Source organism: Pempheris klunzingeri, chromosome 17 (genome assembly GCF_042242105.1).
Source record: "Pempheris klunzingeri isolate RE-2024b chromosome 17, fPemKlu1.hap1, whole genome shotgun sequence".
NCBI classification, from domain to species: domain Eukaryota; kingdom Metazoa; phylum Chordata; class Actinopteri; order Acropomatiformes; family Pempheridae; genus Pempheris; species Pempheris klunzingeri.
This window is the reverse complement of record NC_092028.1, coordinates 20,367,252-20,383,925: the sequence shown is the minus strand read 5'-3', so window position 1 is coordinate 20,383,925 and position 16,674 is coordinate 20,367,252. Positions and strand designations below refer to the sequence as shown.

At 39.8% G+C, this 16,674-nt stretch overlaps 1 protein-coding gene across 1 annotated transcript; it reads right to left on the bottom strand.

Moving 5' to 3' along the window:
• Nucleotides 1–2,043: 2,043 nt before the first annotated feature.
• Nucleotides 2,044–15,139, bottom strand: shisa9b (shisa family member 9b). Its single transcript, XM_070848674.1, has 4 exons — nt 14,631–15,139; nt 12,447–12,553; nt 5,251–5,391; nt 2,044–2,426 (listed from the first exon to the last, which is right to left on the bottom strand). The coding sequence occupies exons 1-4, from the start codon at nt 15,137–15,139 to the stop codon at nt 2,044–2,046; spliced, it is 1,140 nt and encodes a 379-aa protein (XP_070704775.1).
• Between the last annotated feature and the right edge of the window lie 1,535 nt (nt 15,140–16,674).

Genomic DNA, 16,674 nt, shown 5'->3' with positions numbered 1-16,674 from the left:
TCAGCTGAATCAGTAGTTGAGTTTGAATAGTGTGGATAACAGATTTCATAGAAGAGTGAAACAATGAAACAGTTAATTATGTGAAAAGACGGTTCAGTGCACTGGATATACATAGTTTGGAAAGTTGTGCATACAGTTTGGTTGGAAGTCTGTAAGAATATTAACAGGTACGTTTTGGACTTGAGAATAGATAAGTGCACCTTTTAAACTAGCAGTTCCCACTTCCCACTTGTGTATCAGCTATGAGTGCAGCCTTGTCCTCGGCAGCTTGAAATAGTCAGCCGCATGAGTAAGACGTGCAGGCAGGCGTGAGCATCTTTTTATACTGCTTGGCTTGGAAATCAGTGCAACAAATGATCAATTTCACTAGAAAACCTTGTTTATTGAAAACATTTTGCCAAGTGTGGCATGACTTGATCTGGTATTTTAGCTGAGGCATGAAGCGATGACCATTATTCAAACATATCTTTTTAATAGTTAACTAAAATACAACAGCAGGTAATATATTGTTATGTAGAACTGTTTATATGTCTTTAAGTGACCCATTTATTTGTGGAGTAACAAACAAAGAAAACTAAATTTCGTTACACTGACGTTGTTGTCCTGTCAAAAGTTCACCAACTGTTAACCTCCAACACTGGAAACGCTGACTGCTACTGTACCATTGGTTTCAGACTGTCCACACCAGACACATCCAGTAACTCTGAGATTTGGAATTAAATCAGATTTTTTGATAAAAGCTGAGAGTTTTTGATTACGATGCAAACTCCTGAGCCACCATCTTCACACTGAGAATGACTTTAGTTGGGGGCATGATGGAGTACTAAGAATAAGACCAATCACCACTCTAATACTGGGACTCTAAAACAGTATATTCTAGGATAATCACACACATGCTGGTACTGATGAGAGGCACTATTACACCAAAACAACACTGGTTTAATATTCTGCGACTACTTCTCCTAGTAATCATACAAATCTATGTATCAGTAGGATGTCTGTTGGCGGTGATGTGGTTTGAATGCATTTGGAAGTGAGACATCTACCACTTTAAAAAGTGACACCACATTCAGAAAATTTAAATTGACTTTTTAATGGATTTTAGTCATTTAGGTCAACAGTAACACTTTCCAAGGACTGGTTCCTCTATATTTTAGAAATACTGAATGATAAACCTAGCTTATGATTCTCTCTGAAATGGATGCACAAGTTTTTGGAAACAAACCCGATGAGCTTACTTTTAGAAAACATTTATGTCTCAAAGTTTATTTTTTACATCAGTATAGTTCTTCCTTAAGTCAGTGATAGTCGTGGCCATCTAAATTGTGTGAGACCAACTGATATTGCTTGTGTTTTTAACAAGTTCTGAGTGACAATGTAATTGTAAGTCAGGTTTTGGATTTAGGTGATTGTTGAGAGTTCGGCTACAAATGTGCTCTGAGCTCTCAGAAACTTAAATGTAAATGTGTTCTTCTTGATCAACTTGTGCGATATACCAAGAAGTACGGGATCTTTCATTCCAAATAAGTGAAAAACAAACAAAACTGCTTGAATTTGGGCTAGTTAAACACATGCAAGAATGTTCCCAAGTGTATCATCCCTGGACGCTGCACTTGATTGAAAACCTCACAGTGTAGCGGAGCCAGACATTTTCAAATGCCATCTATAAGTTGTCCAGTAAAACATTTTATCAATACCATACTAACCACAGGCTACTCAAGCTTGATTATTACATAAATAAGGAAATGGTGATGTGATAGAAATTATATAACAAACTTTAAGTTTAAGGTCTATTATTATCTCAGTAAATACTGATGACAGTACTGTATGTGTCACATGACCTCATCACCGTTAAATATGAGTTATGTAACTTTTGTGTTTAGATTATATGACGACATAATCATCACTGTACCATCCTTGACAGTGACTGATACAGACCCCTGTTTCAGTAAACTTCACCTTTAGGTAATGTCACCCCATGGTCTGCAGCGACTGCCTTTCTTACGTGCAGTCTCTTTTAAAGCCCGATCTTAAGAAAGTCCCTCATACTGTCACTTCTGTCTTGCTGTTGGTAACAAAGTATGGTTGTGGAGGCATGTAGCGCGTGGTGTGTAGCTCCTTCTCTATGATGCAGAGTTTCTTTGGGCCGTAGCTCTGTCGGAGTCCCAGCGTGTCCTTGCTCTCCCAGGATCTTAGCATCCCTGGGCTGGCAGCAGTGTTGGAGCCGTAAGACAGCGACTGGGGGCTGTGGCTCTTGGGGCTTTTGTACTTGTGTCCATTCTGCTTTGCAGACAGCTGTCTGGGTGGGCTGTAAGGATTACTCGGCTCTGGCTCCATATCCATGGCCTCCATGGGAAGGCTGCCCTTGGTTGTCATCTCGATCACTTGCCGCCGGTTGCTGTAGAAGCTCTCGTTAGCTTTCTCTGCTAACAAATACAGATAAACAACATGATAGTTCCTTGTCATTTTCCTCTTCATTAGCCGTCGCATTGTGTCCTGAGTACAGGTAGCTAAAAATAGACCTAAAGTTATTGCTATTGGTTAAAGTTATTGCTAAAGCATCCAAAAATCAAAGAGACTATAGAGTATAGTCAAGTGGTTCAAGTTCACATCAGCAGGCATCACAGTAACTAATCAAAAGAGGAATTTACTGCATGTAGAACTTACACTGTGAATGCCCATGAAAAAATGATAGATAATGTTGTATTTGTCAACATTTGTAATTAACTGTCAACACAGTACATAACTGTAAATACAGTACAAATAAAATAAATATAGTTTACATGGGAGAAAAAAAAATCAAAAATCTGAAAAACATGCAGAGGAAGTTTAATAAATCTTTAAATATTCATTTCAGGCTGCATTCATCCCTAACAACCTCCACCACTAGGTTAGGGCAGCCTGCAGTGTAGCCTGCAAGATGAAACCCAGGGCAAAAAAAAGTCTGCAAAGCACTGGCTGCACCACACATTAATATGTGATGACATGACCCCATGTCGTCGTTCCCCTCCATCCCCAATAGACTTCCATCCCCTTCCATCCCTGTGGTGCACAGTAATATAGTGCAGAATGCTAATAGTGTTTACTAAATCGTGTGTGTGTGTGTGTGTGTGTGTGTGTGTGTGTGTGTGTGAGATTGAGATTCCAGTAAATTACATTTTACTTTAATATGACACTGGGAGCTCAGTAAGGCTTAGATGTTTACCAGCAGACCACTGCATAGTATATCTTTGCCTTCCTGTAATCATCTGCTGTAATTTGCACATAACGGCAACTGTGTCGTGTTGTTATGCTTCCAATCAGGTGCAGACTCTGTATAAAAACAGTATTCACTTGAGCACTAATTGAGTCTGAGCACACCGAGCTCCACCTTTTGCCTTTTGCTATTGTTTGCTAACTCCCGCAATTTGTTTTAATGAAGTTTCTCACAGATAACCTTTAATGTGGTCCTTTCCTCAGCAGCAGCCTGAGTCTGTGCTCTGGATCACGCTTCATGGTACAGCACAGAGATGTAGCGATGAGCAGCATATCCTTTACAGCAGCTACAGCAGCAGTAAAACCCACATCAGTGCTGGTAGATGAACAAATGTGCAACGGCCACAGAGGCTCACATGGCTCACTGTGTACAGTACAGTTGCATCTCATCACTACACTCCAGCTCATTTGTGTTTTGATTGCTCCTGATTGTCTCCTGTCCCCAGTCTCATTAGCTAAGATTTGCTCTATTTTTATTTTCCCTAATGATCAGTTTGTTTGATGGCACTTCAGTGGATTAGCCGTGGAGAAGCTTCAGCTGCTCGTGTAAATCTCAAAGAGTGAGCTGTGGTATATGATTGGACCTACTACACGCATGCTGATAGCTGTCATCCCCTCCATGGCCGCGTCTGTCAAACTCAGCTAATTGATTCGGATAGAATCTATAATAAGACTCGTGTTTCAGTCCACTAAATGGCATCTAATACAGATCCACAAATATCTTCACTCCACACATTGATTCTGCATATTTCTTACTCACTTAAATGTTTGTTTGGGAATGAGTTCAGAGCACGGGCAAAGAAAACCATGACATTTGCGCCGTGAAATGTTCCTGTAATGATGATTTTTGCAGCAGAATTCAATAAGAAAAGTGGTGAAATTACTTAAAACATGGCTGAAAAGTAGTTTTTCACTTTATCAGACAAGTCAAAACACTGATATTAAATACCTTTTATTCTCTAGATTTTGGAATCATGGTTTGAAGTATCTAACATAGAATTTAGTGGTAAAATTATGGGCTGAATAGATATTTATGGCATGGTTATGATATGTGCTCCATTCCACAGTAACATATAGATTGCCATCGTCATTAATATCAGCTCAAACACACTCACAAAACATGTACAATTTACCTAATGTACATGAGATACATATTATTTTGCAGTTCAGTATATTTTGTGTCAGTTTGTGATTTGTAGTCATGTATTTTTATACTAGCATCATTTGGTTCCATCTTGCTGAGTGATATTGTTCTGGTATTTGCTTTTAATTCTCGTTTCACATGCTGTTTGTCCAGGCGCTGGCTGCAGACTGTCCAAAATTAGCACATGAGAAGAACATCAAACTTCTATAAATAAACTTTCAGTTCCTCTCTCTGCTGGCATTGGTGGACTAAGGATTAACTGACGTGGATTTCTGTTAGCCAGAGATTTGATGGAGATTTAAACCAACTAGGTTCCTATTTGAAGAAAAAGACAGTTTTGAAGTACATATCTAACAACATGTGTTGTGTGAACAGGATTCTTGCTGCATCTGAAGTAGATAAGAAATAAAAGACTGAAAAACTGTCAAAGCTACATTGTCTTACATGATTTTAATGCTAAACTATAAAGAGAGAGTTGGCAGTGAAGCTCCCTAAAAACTGTACCTAGCAGATAATTTTGACAACATGTTATTAATCTGTTGGGACGAGCAATGTTTGATACTAAATTAACCACATTTAATTAGACTGATACTCCATATAACATTTCAGGAAGCATTTCAGATGATTTTTCTGCCTTGTAAACTTGTCCTCTGTGATTACTTAGATTACAGCTGCTGTTGTTTCCGGTTCACTCGCTTACACCTTGACACTCCTTCTTATGTGATGCCGGGACAGCCACATTAATTATGCTAGTTTTATTTATAGAGGATGTAAAGCACTACCTAATCAGATCAAATAATGAACAGCAATTGCTTTTTCATCTTTCCGGCTCATCGTAAACAACTTCTTACCCACAGCCTTGAGCGTGGCGTACTTGTTGAGATCCTTGATAGGCTTCTGTTGTTCATAGGGGCTGGTGATCTGTCCCACAGCCGGGTACGGCTGTGTTATCAAAGTTGATGCTTGAGCCGCGTTGTTCATCTGGCTGCTGTCTAAAGAAGAGAAAACACAAGCTGTTAATACAGAAATTCAGACACTGTTTCTATTATTTGCAGCAACATGTTCGACTGTGTACATACTGTTTGCTTTCATTGATACCAGATCTGATAAAAGAATGAATACATGACTAGGATTTTTGTTTAATTAATTTAAACCGGCTTGTTTTCCTCTAATTGACTGTTGCATGATGTTGAACTCGCAGGATATAAAATCATTCTGATGGATGGATTTGAATATAAACATGTCCCCAACCTGATAGTGTCAGTTCCCCTTAAGTAGGCTTTTCTGGGGACCCAGCTGGAGAGCCATGACTGCTCTTTGTAAAACTGGACTAATCCTACAGTAGACATCTGCTAAATTAAGGGGTGCACAGCAAATAGACTGGCCCCCTGCCTACTGGCATGACAACACAAACAGATGTTTAGAGTGTCTTTTCCTCGTTTAGATTGGAGATCAGTGGAATGTACCAATTCACAGGGATTAGTTTGTGGTGCGGAGACACACAAAGAAAGACATGAATTGAATATAGGTCTTCAGTAGATTTTTAAAATTATCAACAGAGCTTGCATATCTAATGCTCCACATCCTTAAGGTGTAGTAGCTAAAGGCAGTTTCCCCTCATGTTTTGAAGACCTAAGGCTCTTTTTGGTTGATATGTGGATCTTATTTTAAATGTCATGAGGTTGTGAATCAGCACTAATTCTGTTATGCAAATCGTTTCCTTTAAAGGCAACATGGCTCAGAAGAGTTCCCAGTGTTAATCCACTGCCCAGCACCAGTAACTTGGATATGAAGCTAAAAAAGTCCAATAACTCAGCACTCAACGGTTAAAGTTTACAAACTTTAAAATGTGGGGAGTCCACTAGTCCTTGGTCTAGAATGTGTCTGATAAAAACAGATCATTAATACAGAAAATAGGTTAATTAGGCTCTTATTCCCCACTGGTCAGCAAGAAACTTTATTACTGTGCTAATTAATTTGGAAAGTCTCAAATTATCAATGCTGCCTCATAAAATGATGCAGAGGACGGCTTTGGCAATCCTTTCACTTCACCACACCGTAACAAGAGGGTGGTGTGAAGCGTGGGTTCAGATTTCGGGGTCATTTAAGGTAGCAAAAGATTGGTGGTGCCACTGGGTTGTCCTTGTGATAAGGATGTATTTATAACAAGCTCCTGTCTCATCCAGTTTTATTAAAAGCCTGATTAAAAATGTAGTCGTTAAGAAAGACAGCACAGCACTTTCCCGTGTGCAGATCACTTATTAAACTCAGTGATGGATTTGTCTTCATAAACAGTCATTAAATCTTTAAGCTCTTAAAGTTTTGAACAGAGGTGCAATGAAATAGTAGCTGATCATCCAATGTTAATGTCTTTAAAATGTGACAGCCTGGCTGCTTATCACACAATGTCCATTCAGTTTAATTCAAAATACTTCATTTGTTCCTCAAGGGGCAGTTTAAGGCAGCAAACATAAATACACATAAAACATAAAGACAATCCAAAAACACAAATATGACGAATATGTAAGGAGGACATACACAAGAATTAATAACAGAACAGGCTCATCCATCACTGGCCAACGACGTCTAACACAACAAAGGCTCACATTGTGTTAAAAAAATAAAGAGATCAAAGTGCAAGTGCATTTCCTTCTACTGTGGCTCTTCACAAGTCCAGTGGCTTCTGGAAGAAAACCTAAAATAACTAAAGTCTCAAAAAGTAACTGGTAACAATCTCTGCATCAAATCTATCTGTGTTACCTTGTCAGGTTCCTTTCTGGGCTTGTTGACCTGTTTCAGTTTCATACAATTCATCATAAGTGGGCCATTCACACAGGCTCTCATTCTGTGTGATCTTATTTAAGTCACTTATCTACTTCCATAGAATACATTGAATGACACTGACTGTTTTTATTGTTTCTTAGGAAGTCCAGGGTACACATGTAGGGTGCACATATATGCTGAAAACAATAGAACACAGATTTAACCCCATGCTGTTTTATTTCATAGCAGCTCACTGAACCATGTGAAATCTTTATGTGCTCACTAGTTGGACCATCCACTCAGGATCAAGAGTGTAAGCAATAGCGTTTAAGTGGTCTCATCTGACTGTTGTGTTTGCCTGATACTCCAGTCAAGGTCAGGTCAGGGTATTCCCTTAAAGGCAGAAGCCATCAAAAATAAATAATTCAAATAATTATTGATGTACAGTGAGTGCTTTTGCCAAACTATTCTGTATCCCACTGTTGTCAAAAACATTTTTTCAGCCTGTCTGGATGTCTGTAGTGTCTCACATTTCCTCTGTGTTTTTAGTTTAAGATGGGAATAGATTTTACGGCAGCTAATAAATGGGGACAGTGCTTTTGTTAACATTTGGTGAAGCTTTGCTATTTTCAGGATGCCAAACTCGATTTAAAGTGTGGTGCTGACGTATGTGCTGGTTTATCTCTTTCTTTAGTGTTTATCTGACTTTGTGTTGACTGGGTGTCATTTGTGCTGTTGTCACAGTCACCACTTTTATGTCAGCTGCTGGAAGAAAGTAGGCCACTTCTGGAGACTTGTAAGGTTAAAGACTCCATGGTTGTTGTGGGAAATAAGCAAGTTAACACTCCAGACACAGACACCTCCCTGGAACTCATAAAAGATTTAAGAGAGTATTTTGGGAGCTGTATGCCCCGAAATAAATGGTACAAGGAGAAGGGCGCTCTTATTTACAGGCAGCCTACTTTCAAGTTAGTAATGAAAATATTCTATTCTCTCCGAGTCAATATCTTACCATTTCTGTCAGATTCTTCAAACTCAAACATCAAAAACTAGTATTCTGTGTATACATCGTTCATTATTGTCAGTTGATCTAAGTTATACTTAAACAAATATGTTAAATTGTTTGACAAAACATCCTTTCAGACATATAAATGAACCTAGATATTCATTAGATAAGGATTTAAGTCATCTGTGGACAAGACTTGTGTTTTCTTAGACTGTTTAAAAAAACAAAAACAAGATATATATAATATATTGCATTGTTTGTCATATTGATTTGTAAAAAAAAAAATGTAGCACATAAAATACTTAATTTTGCCATAATAATGGTGCCATCATTATAAAGCAATCAGAAATACAGAATCATAAGTTTAGTAGGTGCAGAATAGCGTCTGATCTTGTTGGTTATGCGTGATGCCACTGGAGCGTCAGGATGTGGCAGGCAGGATGGTGCAAAAAGCTATTTTTTCACAGTGTTAAAATCTCAAGGTTACACTTCACTTGAATCAGTCAGTGCTCATATATTCTCCTCACATTCATTAACGTTAATTCAAGATGGTAGTGAGTTTTTTCATTTGCCTGTACGAAACAGAATTATAAGACAATAAGAAAAGCAGAAAGCAAAGTCTAGAAACCTAAATAGAAACTTTTCAATGAGAAATATGTAAAGAATATGTTAAAATATCTGGTTTTGTAATTATAGAGCTGTACAGTCTGTGCAGGATTGTGCAAAAATATGAAATATGAAATGTGAAAAATAAGGAATGTGATTGGCTGCTGTCTCTGTGTTGTCAGTGCTAACAGTTTACCGATAGTACTCACCCTCATTTCACAAACTGCTCCCAATGAAACAAAACAACTCGTGTTTCTCCACCCAAACATTGTTACGCTCTCACTATTGTCAGTTCATAATTATCTCCTTAAAGATTTGAGGCCTCAGTGTACGGTTCAGAGTACAGTATGTGACAGGTGGAAAATAGAACCATCGGCAGAGTCTACATTTGGTAGCTATTTCTCAGCTGCTGTCAGGGGTAATGCTGCTGAAATACATTTCTATCTGGCAGTGAGGAAATGGACTGTCATGCACCAGTGGAGTGTTGGCAGTGAGCAGGGACTTTGTTCTCTCTGGCTGACTGCCTGGAGTAAAAAGAGGCCACACTTCACAATTGCCCCATGTATGCACGTGGCCAGAAGGACGCGAACATGGTGGCACTGGTCGCCAAAACCCAGCTCACAAAATCTGTATTACCAATGTCTTGAGGAGAATGAGAGCTCATAGCCCAATCTAACAGATTTTTGTTATCTTTGACAGGCAATAGATGAGGAAAAGGGGTTTTGGGCTCCCTCTGGAACGTTTGAATCACTGCTTTCCACCGCTGTCCGTAGACTGATACAGCAGCATCACACCTGCCACTAGAAAGCACAGCTGGAGAGGCCAAGTACAGGACACATCCATGTGGCAAGCAATATCACCTCGCCTCTTGTAACCTTGCAAGGATTGCTGTCAAGAAAACAATAATCATCCCTGTGTTGTTGCCAGCTGTGTTACCCAGAATCCCCCCCCCCCATACATCCCTGTAAAATAGAGCAGCCAGCACACTGTGCCCTGGATCTCCATCTCCAAGGTCACCAAACACAAAGACACATACATCAGTATTTACTTCAGTGTGATATTATGTGCAATAACTAGCAAGTATTCAATAAATAAAACTTAACCCTAACCCCTTTTAGCGTGTATGCTGTAAAAACTCCTGTCTAAAATGCTCCACAGCAGCTCGTTCAGCGTGTCAACTGGGAGATGTCCATCATACAAAAGTAATCTTCTGGCTTCTGGTTTCTCCTAATTTAATTTCCCAATTGTGCACTTGATATTCTACAATGTGTGGATGAGGTCAATGCGAGTATAATACACTGCAAACTTACTCAGACTAGTAAATTAGTCATTCTTTGCAGATATGTAAATTAGTATGGTGTGAGCACAGGATAATTAGAATGCAGTGAATTGCCTTTACAATAATATCTGGGATCCACATTATCACAGATTTACACTAAATGTGTTAACATGAAGATATAATGACCATCAGGTATAACGTTGTTTTCTGATTATGATAAATTATGAGACATGATTGCACATTTTTAAAGCAGTTTCACCTTTTTATATTTAAGTGACAAAACCTTTAAATAGTGAGTGCACTTTTAATACAGTACAATTCACAAAAGTCATTGTGTTGTCATGCTGCATTGTAGGTCCTACTGCAATAGGTGATGAAAAGTATAATACTAGAGATGGTGTACAGTATCTCTTTCTAAAAAACTCTAACCGTCAAAGTTTTTGGCTTGTGATGAACTGCTAATTATTCTGTGAAGAGGTAAGGTAAGACAGAAAGTGCTCTGATTTCAGAATGATTAATTATCACCTCAGTGCCGACACCTCATCTCACCTGATTTTAGGGAGTAACAAGAATAAACTCGGCTAAAACAAAAAAGTCACCCAGCTCTTAAAATAGACATTTTTTAAGTTAGTTTTGTTTGAAGTTAAATTTCACTTCTCGCTTATATAATAATATTTACAGTAAATATGGTGGGAAAGTAAAATGTGTACACAACGTGGCAAGTTGACATAAATAATAACACTAAGAATAATAATAATGAGCCAAGCAATTACATGAATCACAAGCAAACAAACAAAAGAGGCAGCAAATAGCAAAAACAGGTATGCAAAGAACAATGTGAGAGATGGATATAGAACAAGCATAAGATAAGATATTCCTTTATTAGTCCCACGGCGGGGAAATGCACAAATATAAATATAACAAAGTAAGAGAGACACAGAGAGAAAACAGTCAGTGCTTATGTCCAGTTATTAACTGAGTGGTTTGATTACATAACTTTTTCTCACCCAAGCATTGGTACGATGTTGGGGATTATTCATCAAGAATTATTGGTTGAGGGCAGTTTAGGGTTTTAGATTAGAACTAATTTAGCTAAATCTGTCAGTATTTCTACTGTTTTTGCATCTAAACATAATGGAGAAGGTTCTGCTCAGCAGCTTGGGTTGACAAATGTATCATTTATTCTGTCATTTTCTTTTTTTTTGCATTCAAATTGATGAATTTAGATGAATTACAGGCACTGTCCACTCATTGAAAATGCTTAAATATTTGTGGAACTAAAGCCTGTCTATGTATGATGAGGCAGTTTGAGATAGGCAGTCATCTGTGTGCCAAGAGCAGGCAGGGTTTTATTCCAGCCACAGATTACACCAGGTGGTTTCACTAATGAGCAAACGCTCCAAACTAATCAGTGAAATCACCTACTGTACTTCCATAGCACATGATAACCACCAATATCTATTTGCATCTGCCTCAAATGAAACATCTTAAGAAGCGTCTAGATTAGGGAACATCAGCACATCACTTGTTTGCTTCATGCTGTAGTTCTTTTTACTGAGTCTTCACCTGGTTCGATGAGCTGTTTTATTGTTTCCTTGGCTTCTAACCTCTGCTGTACAGGATTCAATGTTTAATTTATTGACATATACTGCGTGATATTGGACCTAATCACTATCAGGAGAGTTAATCCTCCCTTGAGCCAAAGAACTTTGCATTTACCCTTTAAAAGTCACTTATTCATACCATGTTTCACTGTGTCTGTAACCCTTTTTTAATATGAGATGCCATTTGCCGTAATTACCCAGCTTGCAGAGAGAGAGAGAGAGAGAGAGAGTTCGGGGGGGGGAGGCAGAGAGACGTTTATTGACAAGAGCTGTCAAGGCAGTAAGCAGGTTAGCATTAATAAGAACTCTTTTCTGTCTGTGCATATCTGTGTGGGTGTGTGTAGGCGTTGGTGTTGATGTCTGAGAGACTGAGAGTGCGATATAACGTGTGAGGCCGCTTCATACAATAAGTGCTGGCTAAGAAACAGACCTCTAGGTTGTCGGTGGTAATTAGTGTGTATGTTAAGTGATTGCTGAGGGCATGACTAATTGCTTCACAAGCCTGCATGATTCTGGATGGACCTTTTTTGGACCACAGCTAAATTGGGAATAGCGGGTAAATTTAGGCTCACAATTTCAGGTTATTATTGTTTTTTAAAGTCTTTATTTGAGTCTTTATCTATTGAAATTGGTTGCATGATTCAGTTTGGTTTAACTCTGGCCATTAAAAGCAGATGGCAGATATATGAAGGCCAGCGTATACACGAGCTGCTCAGTCACGTGAGTGTGTATGTAGGTGTGTGGCCAGGTGCTGTGTGTGTGTGTGTGTGTGTGTGTGTGTGTACTTACGGAGACTGTTAAGTGTGACTCTGGTTTCTATGTTCTCATAGTGCTGGCCAAGTCCAATGTCGTCCGTATGTTCTGAGGCGGGATGACGAATGACATGTGCAAGAGCTCTGGAAAGATGAAGAACAATCTCAGAGAGGACAGCCTTCGGTAAATAACAAGTGCAGATTATTTTTTAGACCAGCAACACACTCCAGCTTTCACTGAAGAATCCTCATAAATCACAGTCTGTCTGTGACTGTTCTGAAATATGACCGAATGATTGGTGCATTGGTTTTATCTGATATCTGATCTTTCAGGGGTTATCTACTTGGTCAAGGTTGGAGAAAGATAACCTTCATGGTGATCAGAATACAAGTTTGACTGTTTGGGTTGAAGTCAAATGCTTTGTCTGTGGTTCAAAGCAGCACTGAAGCAATATAGTGTTCTTTTGTAAAACCCTGAGCATCTTAGGCTGAGACATGTTGACATTTAGTCCTTAGTATGGGCCAAACTCACTGCACTACTCTGGATCCTACATTTTCCCATGATGCAGCTCAATACCATCTTTCTTTAGACCCGTTCTGCTTCCTAAAGGCCCACATCTTACATAACCCTGAGGACATCACCAGGGTTATTTTCTCAGACGCTACAAAGCTCTCCCTCCAAAGCCACAACAACATCATGCAACAGTTTTCACAGACTGAGTGGCACTCGTCATGAATGCCCCGACTAAAGTTTCAGGTCCGGCCTCTCTAGCTACACAGAGAATCCAATAGATTCCTGATGGCACAGCCCAATACCCAGTGCAGGGCCTATTGATGGGCCAGTACTGTGTATTCATAGCTGACAAGCATCTCTGTTGGGTGTGATTGAGGTTGACCAAAACACTGAGTGCACCTCTAGTGCACTTCAGAAAGGTGAGACCTCTAACCAGTGGTGGTGAGAAAAAACAAGACTCTCAGGTGGTGTTACATTTGTCTTCCCAGTCACAGAGAAACAACTGTGGCAGGCCGCGTTTCTCAAATGTTGAAAGCTCACTCTAAACTGTGTCTTGGTGTATCGTGGGAACAGAGTGAGATAAATAGTATCCTGAGTAACCTGGGGTGCAATTCTGTAAAATATATGGAAATTGAGTTATTTTGTTTTGTTTTTTCATTTTAGGCTCCATACAGTAATATATTGTTTCCCTTTGGGACCTTTGTTCAGCACCGTCTGTCCAATTAACTCTTGTCACAGGTGTCAGCTGAGATTCAAATAACATTTTCTGTATTATATTATATTGTCTAACTCAACTGTCCTTCAGAATCCACCTCATCCAAATTACAATGCACAAGTTATCTCATCACGGTGCAGCAAGAAATGTCTCAAGTGAGTTAGTCCACAAAACATAAACCTTTAATGTTAGAGAATATATTTAAATAAGCTAAAATGACACAAAAGTATGTGAAATGTTTATTTGTTTTAATGGATGTAAACCAGCCTGGACTGCTGCGACTGATATTCTTTTGCAAAATAACAACATTGTCTAGTCAGTCAGTCTCCTGAGTAGGCTGCGAGGGAGCCATAAGCCTGTGTGTGTTAGTATGTGAAGTGTGTGTGTGTGTGTGTGTGTGTGTGTGTACCAGCTGTTTGCCTAATGAAGACTTGCCTGAGATCACAAACATGGCTGCATCAAACACTTGCAATTTTTTGGTATGTATTTCAAAGACAAAGGTCAGCATAAAGTGCCCTTTTAACAGACAAATGAATATTTTTCTTTCACCCAAACAGTGCAACACCACAGTGGCTGGCTTCAGTTGTAACCCAGTAGCAGAAAGTAGCAGCAAATGAACATCAAGAACAGTTTTGTCTGTAACTAAAATGTGCATGAGACTTACTGCTGTGCAGGCAGCTGTTAATGAGCAGGATGAGTCTCATCAAACTTGTTTCTAACTGAAGGAAACGGACATAAAACCCTTTTTTTTTTTTTTTTTTTAAATGCACTTACAGTGCAGTTTTACAGTTTTATTTACAAAACAACTTGTTGCTTTGTGACTTGGTTTTGATGAAATTATTTGGTTTTGCTCTCAGAGGCTCAGTGGCACAGAACAGATCAGCTTTTTATTTTATGTTCAGACAGATCCAGTCAGCTTGGTGGTAGGACAAACAACTCTAAAATAATTCTCAGTGGGAGAAACACAAACATGTTTTCAAACTCTAACCTACCTTGACATGTTTTCTCGGTGCGGACGGTGCGTCTTTTCCAAACCAAGCTTGGTGAAAATTCCTATCAGTGCCATTATGGCCACGACCCCGCATATGACATACACAATGAGGTTGGTTTTATCCTTCGCGGACTCCAGAGCCACGTCCACTTTCGGTGGGGGCTTTCCTGTCATCATCCACGGTGGGGTGTCGTAGTTCTTACAGGTGGTCTGGTCCAGCCGGGAGCTTTTAAACGCGCAGCAGAACCTGAAGCCACAGGTGCCGCAGCAGTACAGGTAGCTGCCCGTCCTGCACACGAACGGCGGATCCCATTGGCCCATCACGTCGTAGTAACCGCGGCACTTGTCCTCCATGTGCGGGCTCTCCGTGACTCCGCTCTCCCCCTCCTTTGAGTCGTTAAACCCGGTCACCATCAGGAAGTCGTCGATGGTCTGACCCTGCTCGCCCTCCGCGTCGCACACCATAACTTTCACCAAAAAGTAACCGAGCAGCAGCTCAGTTCCCCGCATCGTTGCTCACTTTTTTCCCCGCTCTTGACGCCCTGACGAGCTCTCATAAGCCCGGACGCATCTTCCAAAGAGACGAGACACAGCCATGCGTAAAAGGAATTAGGCTGATTCCAACTTCCATGCGTAAAAGCACAGTGCGCCCCTCTGCTTCTCTTTCCTTAGTAGGTTATTGTGCACAGGCAGTCGGGGCTCTTTCCAAAGGTGCAGCCTACTGTAGTAAATAGTTCAAGTGGCGTCTCATCACTGAAGTTGTGCACCTGGCTGCGCTGGAGGGTGTCAGACACCTCTGAGGCTGCTTCCCTCCACAGAGCCGGTTACAGAGAGCGAGAGAGAGAGAGAGAGAGAGAGAGAGAGAGAGAACAAGAAAGTAAGGGACCCCGATGAGTGAGTGAGTCAGGGGGAGAGAGAGAGAGAGAGCCAATGACAGAGAGAGCTGTGTGCAGAGGCTCTAATTACAACTCTCATAGCCATTTATTATTGTGTTGAGTCTTCAAATTGTCTGTAAAGGGCCAATCTGTGATTCAAATCACCCCTCCACCATAATTCAAAACAAAGGAATTGAACCTGCACTCTCGATGATGGAACCTCATTCACTGACAGGGCTACAATAGAAAGCCCTAAATCCAAGTCATTAATGAGACTTTTTAAACATTTGTTCACATTATTAATGTCTTTACATGGAAGTAAAGCACAGCTATATTTTGTAATTATTATTTTCTAAGTGAAATCTGTGTGAAGAGCTGTGTAATTCATTTTTGGCTGTGAATTTCTTTTCATGCACAAATGGGAAACATTTGCAGCATTGATGTGCTGCTCCATTATGCCTTTCAGAGTACATTTTGTGTATTAAGCCCTGTTTTGTTGATCCAGCCGTCCTCCTCAGAAAGGAAACATAGAAAAATATCTCAAACCCTGCCAAACTGATATATAGATGCTCATCCTTTGTGGTGATTTTTGTCGCACCCGACCTTTCATGTAGCACCAACTTAAATTAAAAATGTCTCACTGACCAATGCTTTGATCGTGACAAAAACCAATGTGTCAGAAATTAGGAAGGATCCCGGTTTGAATATATTGTAACAGCACCATATCAAACAAAGTCTGTTTGCAGCACAACAGATAAACTTGTTCTCTCCTCTTAGAAGTTAATACAATGAGAATATGATCAAATCTAACAGTTTTAATCGGAGCTGTAACCCTTCTGGCCTCTGTTATTATCACCTCTCCCACACAGTCGTAACACAAGTGATATCTACGGGAAAAAAAACTATAATTTTACCCGCTCCAATAAAGACACAGTCCTGTAGAGAACTCATCTTTGCAATTCTTTGGATTGGGTCAAGTTATCATTCTAAAAATGTCTGTAATCATTTGCAGAGCACTTTATTCCAGGGTTCGTTTCATGCAACAGACTATGAGCCAAACATGCACCCTCAGCTGTTAATTACTGATCGTTTACAAACAGTAACAGATGATGAAGGGGCATTGACAAGCCCCTCTGCACAAAAGCTAGTTGGCAATTTATTTATAGAGAA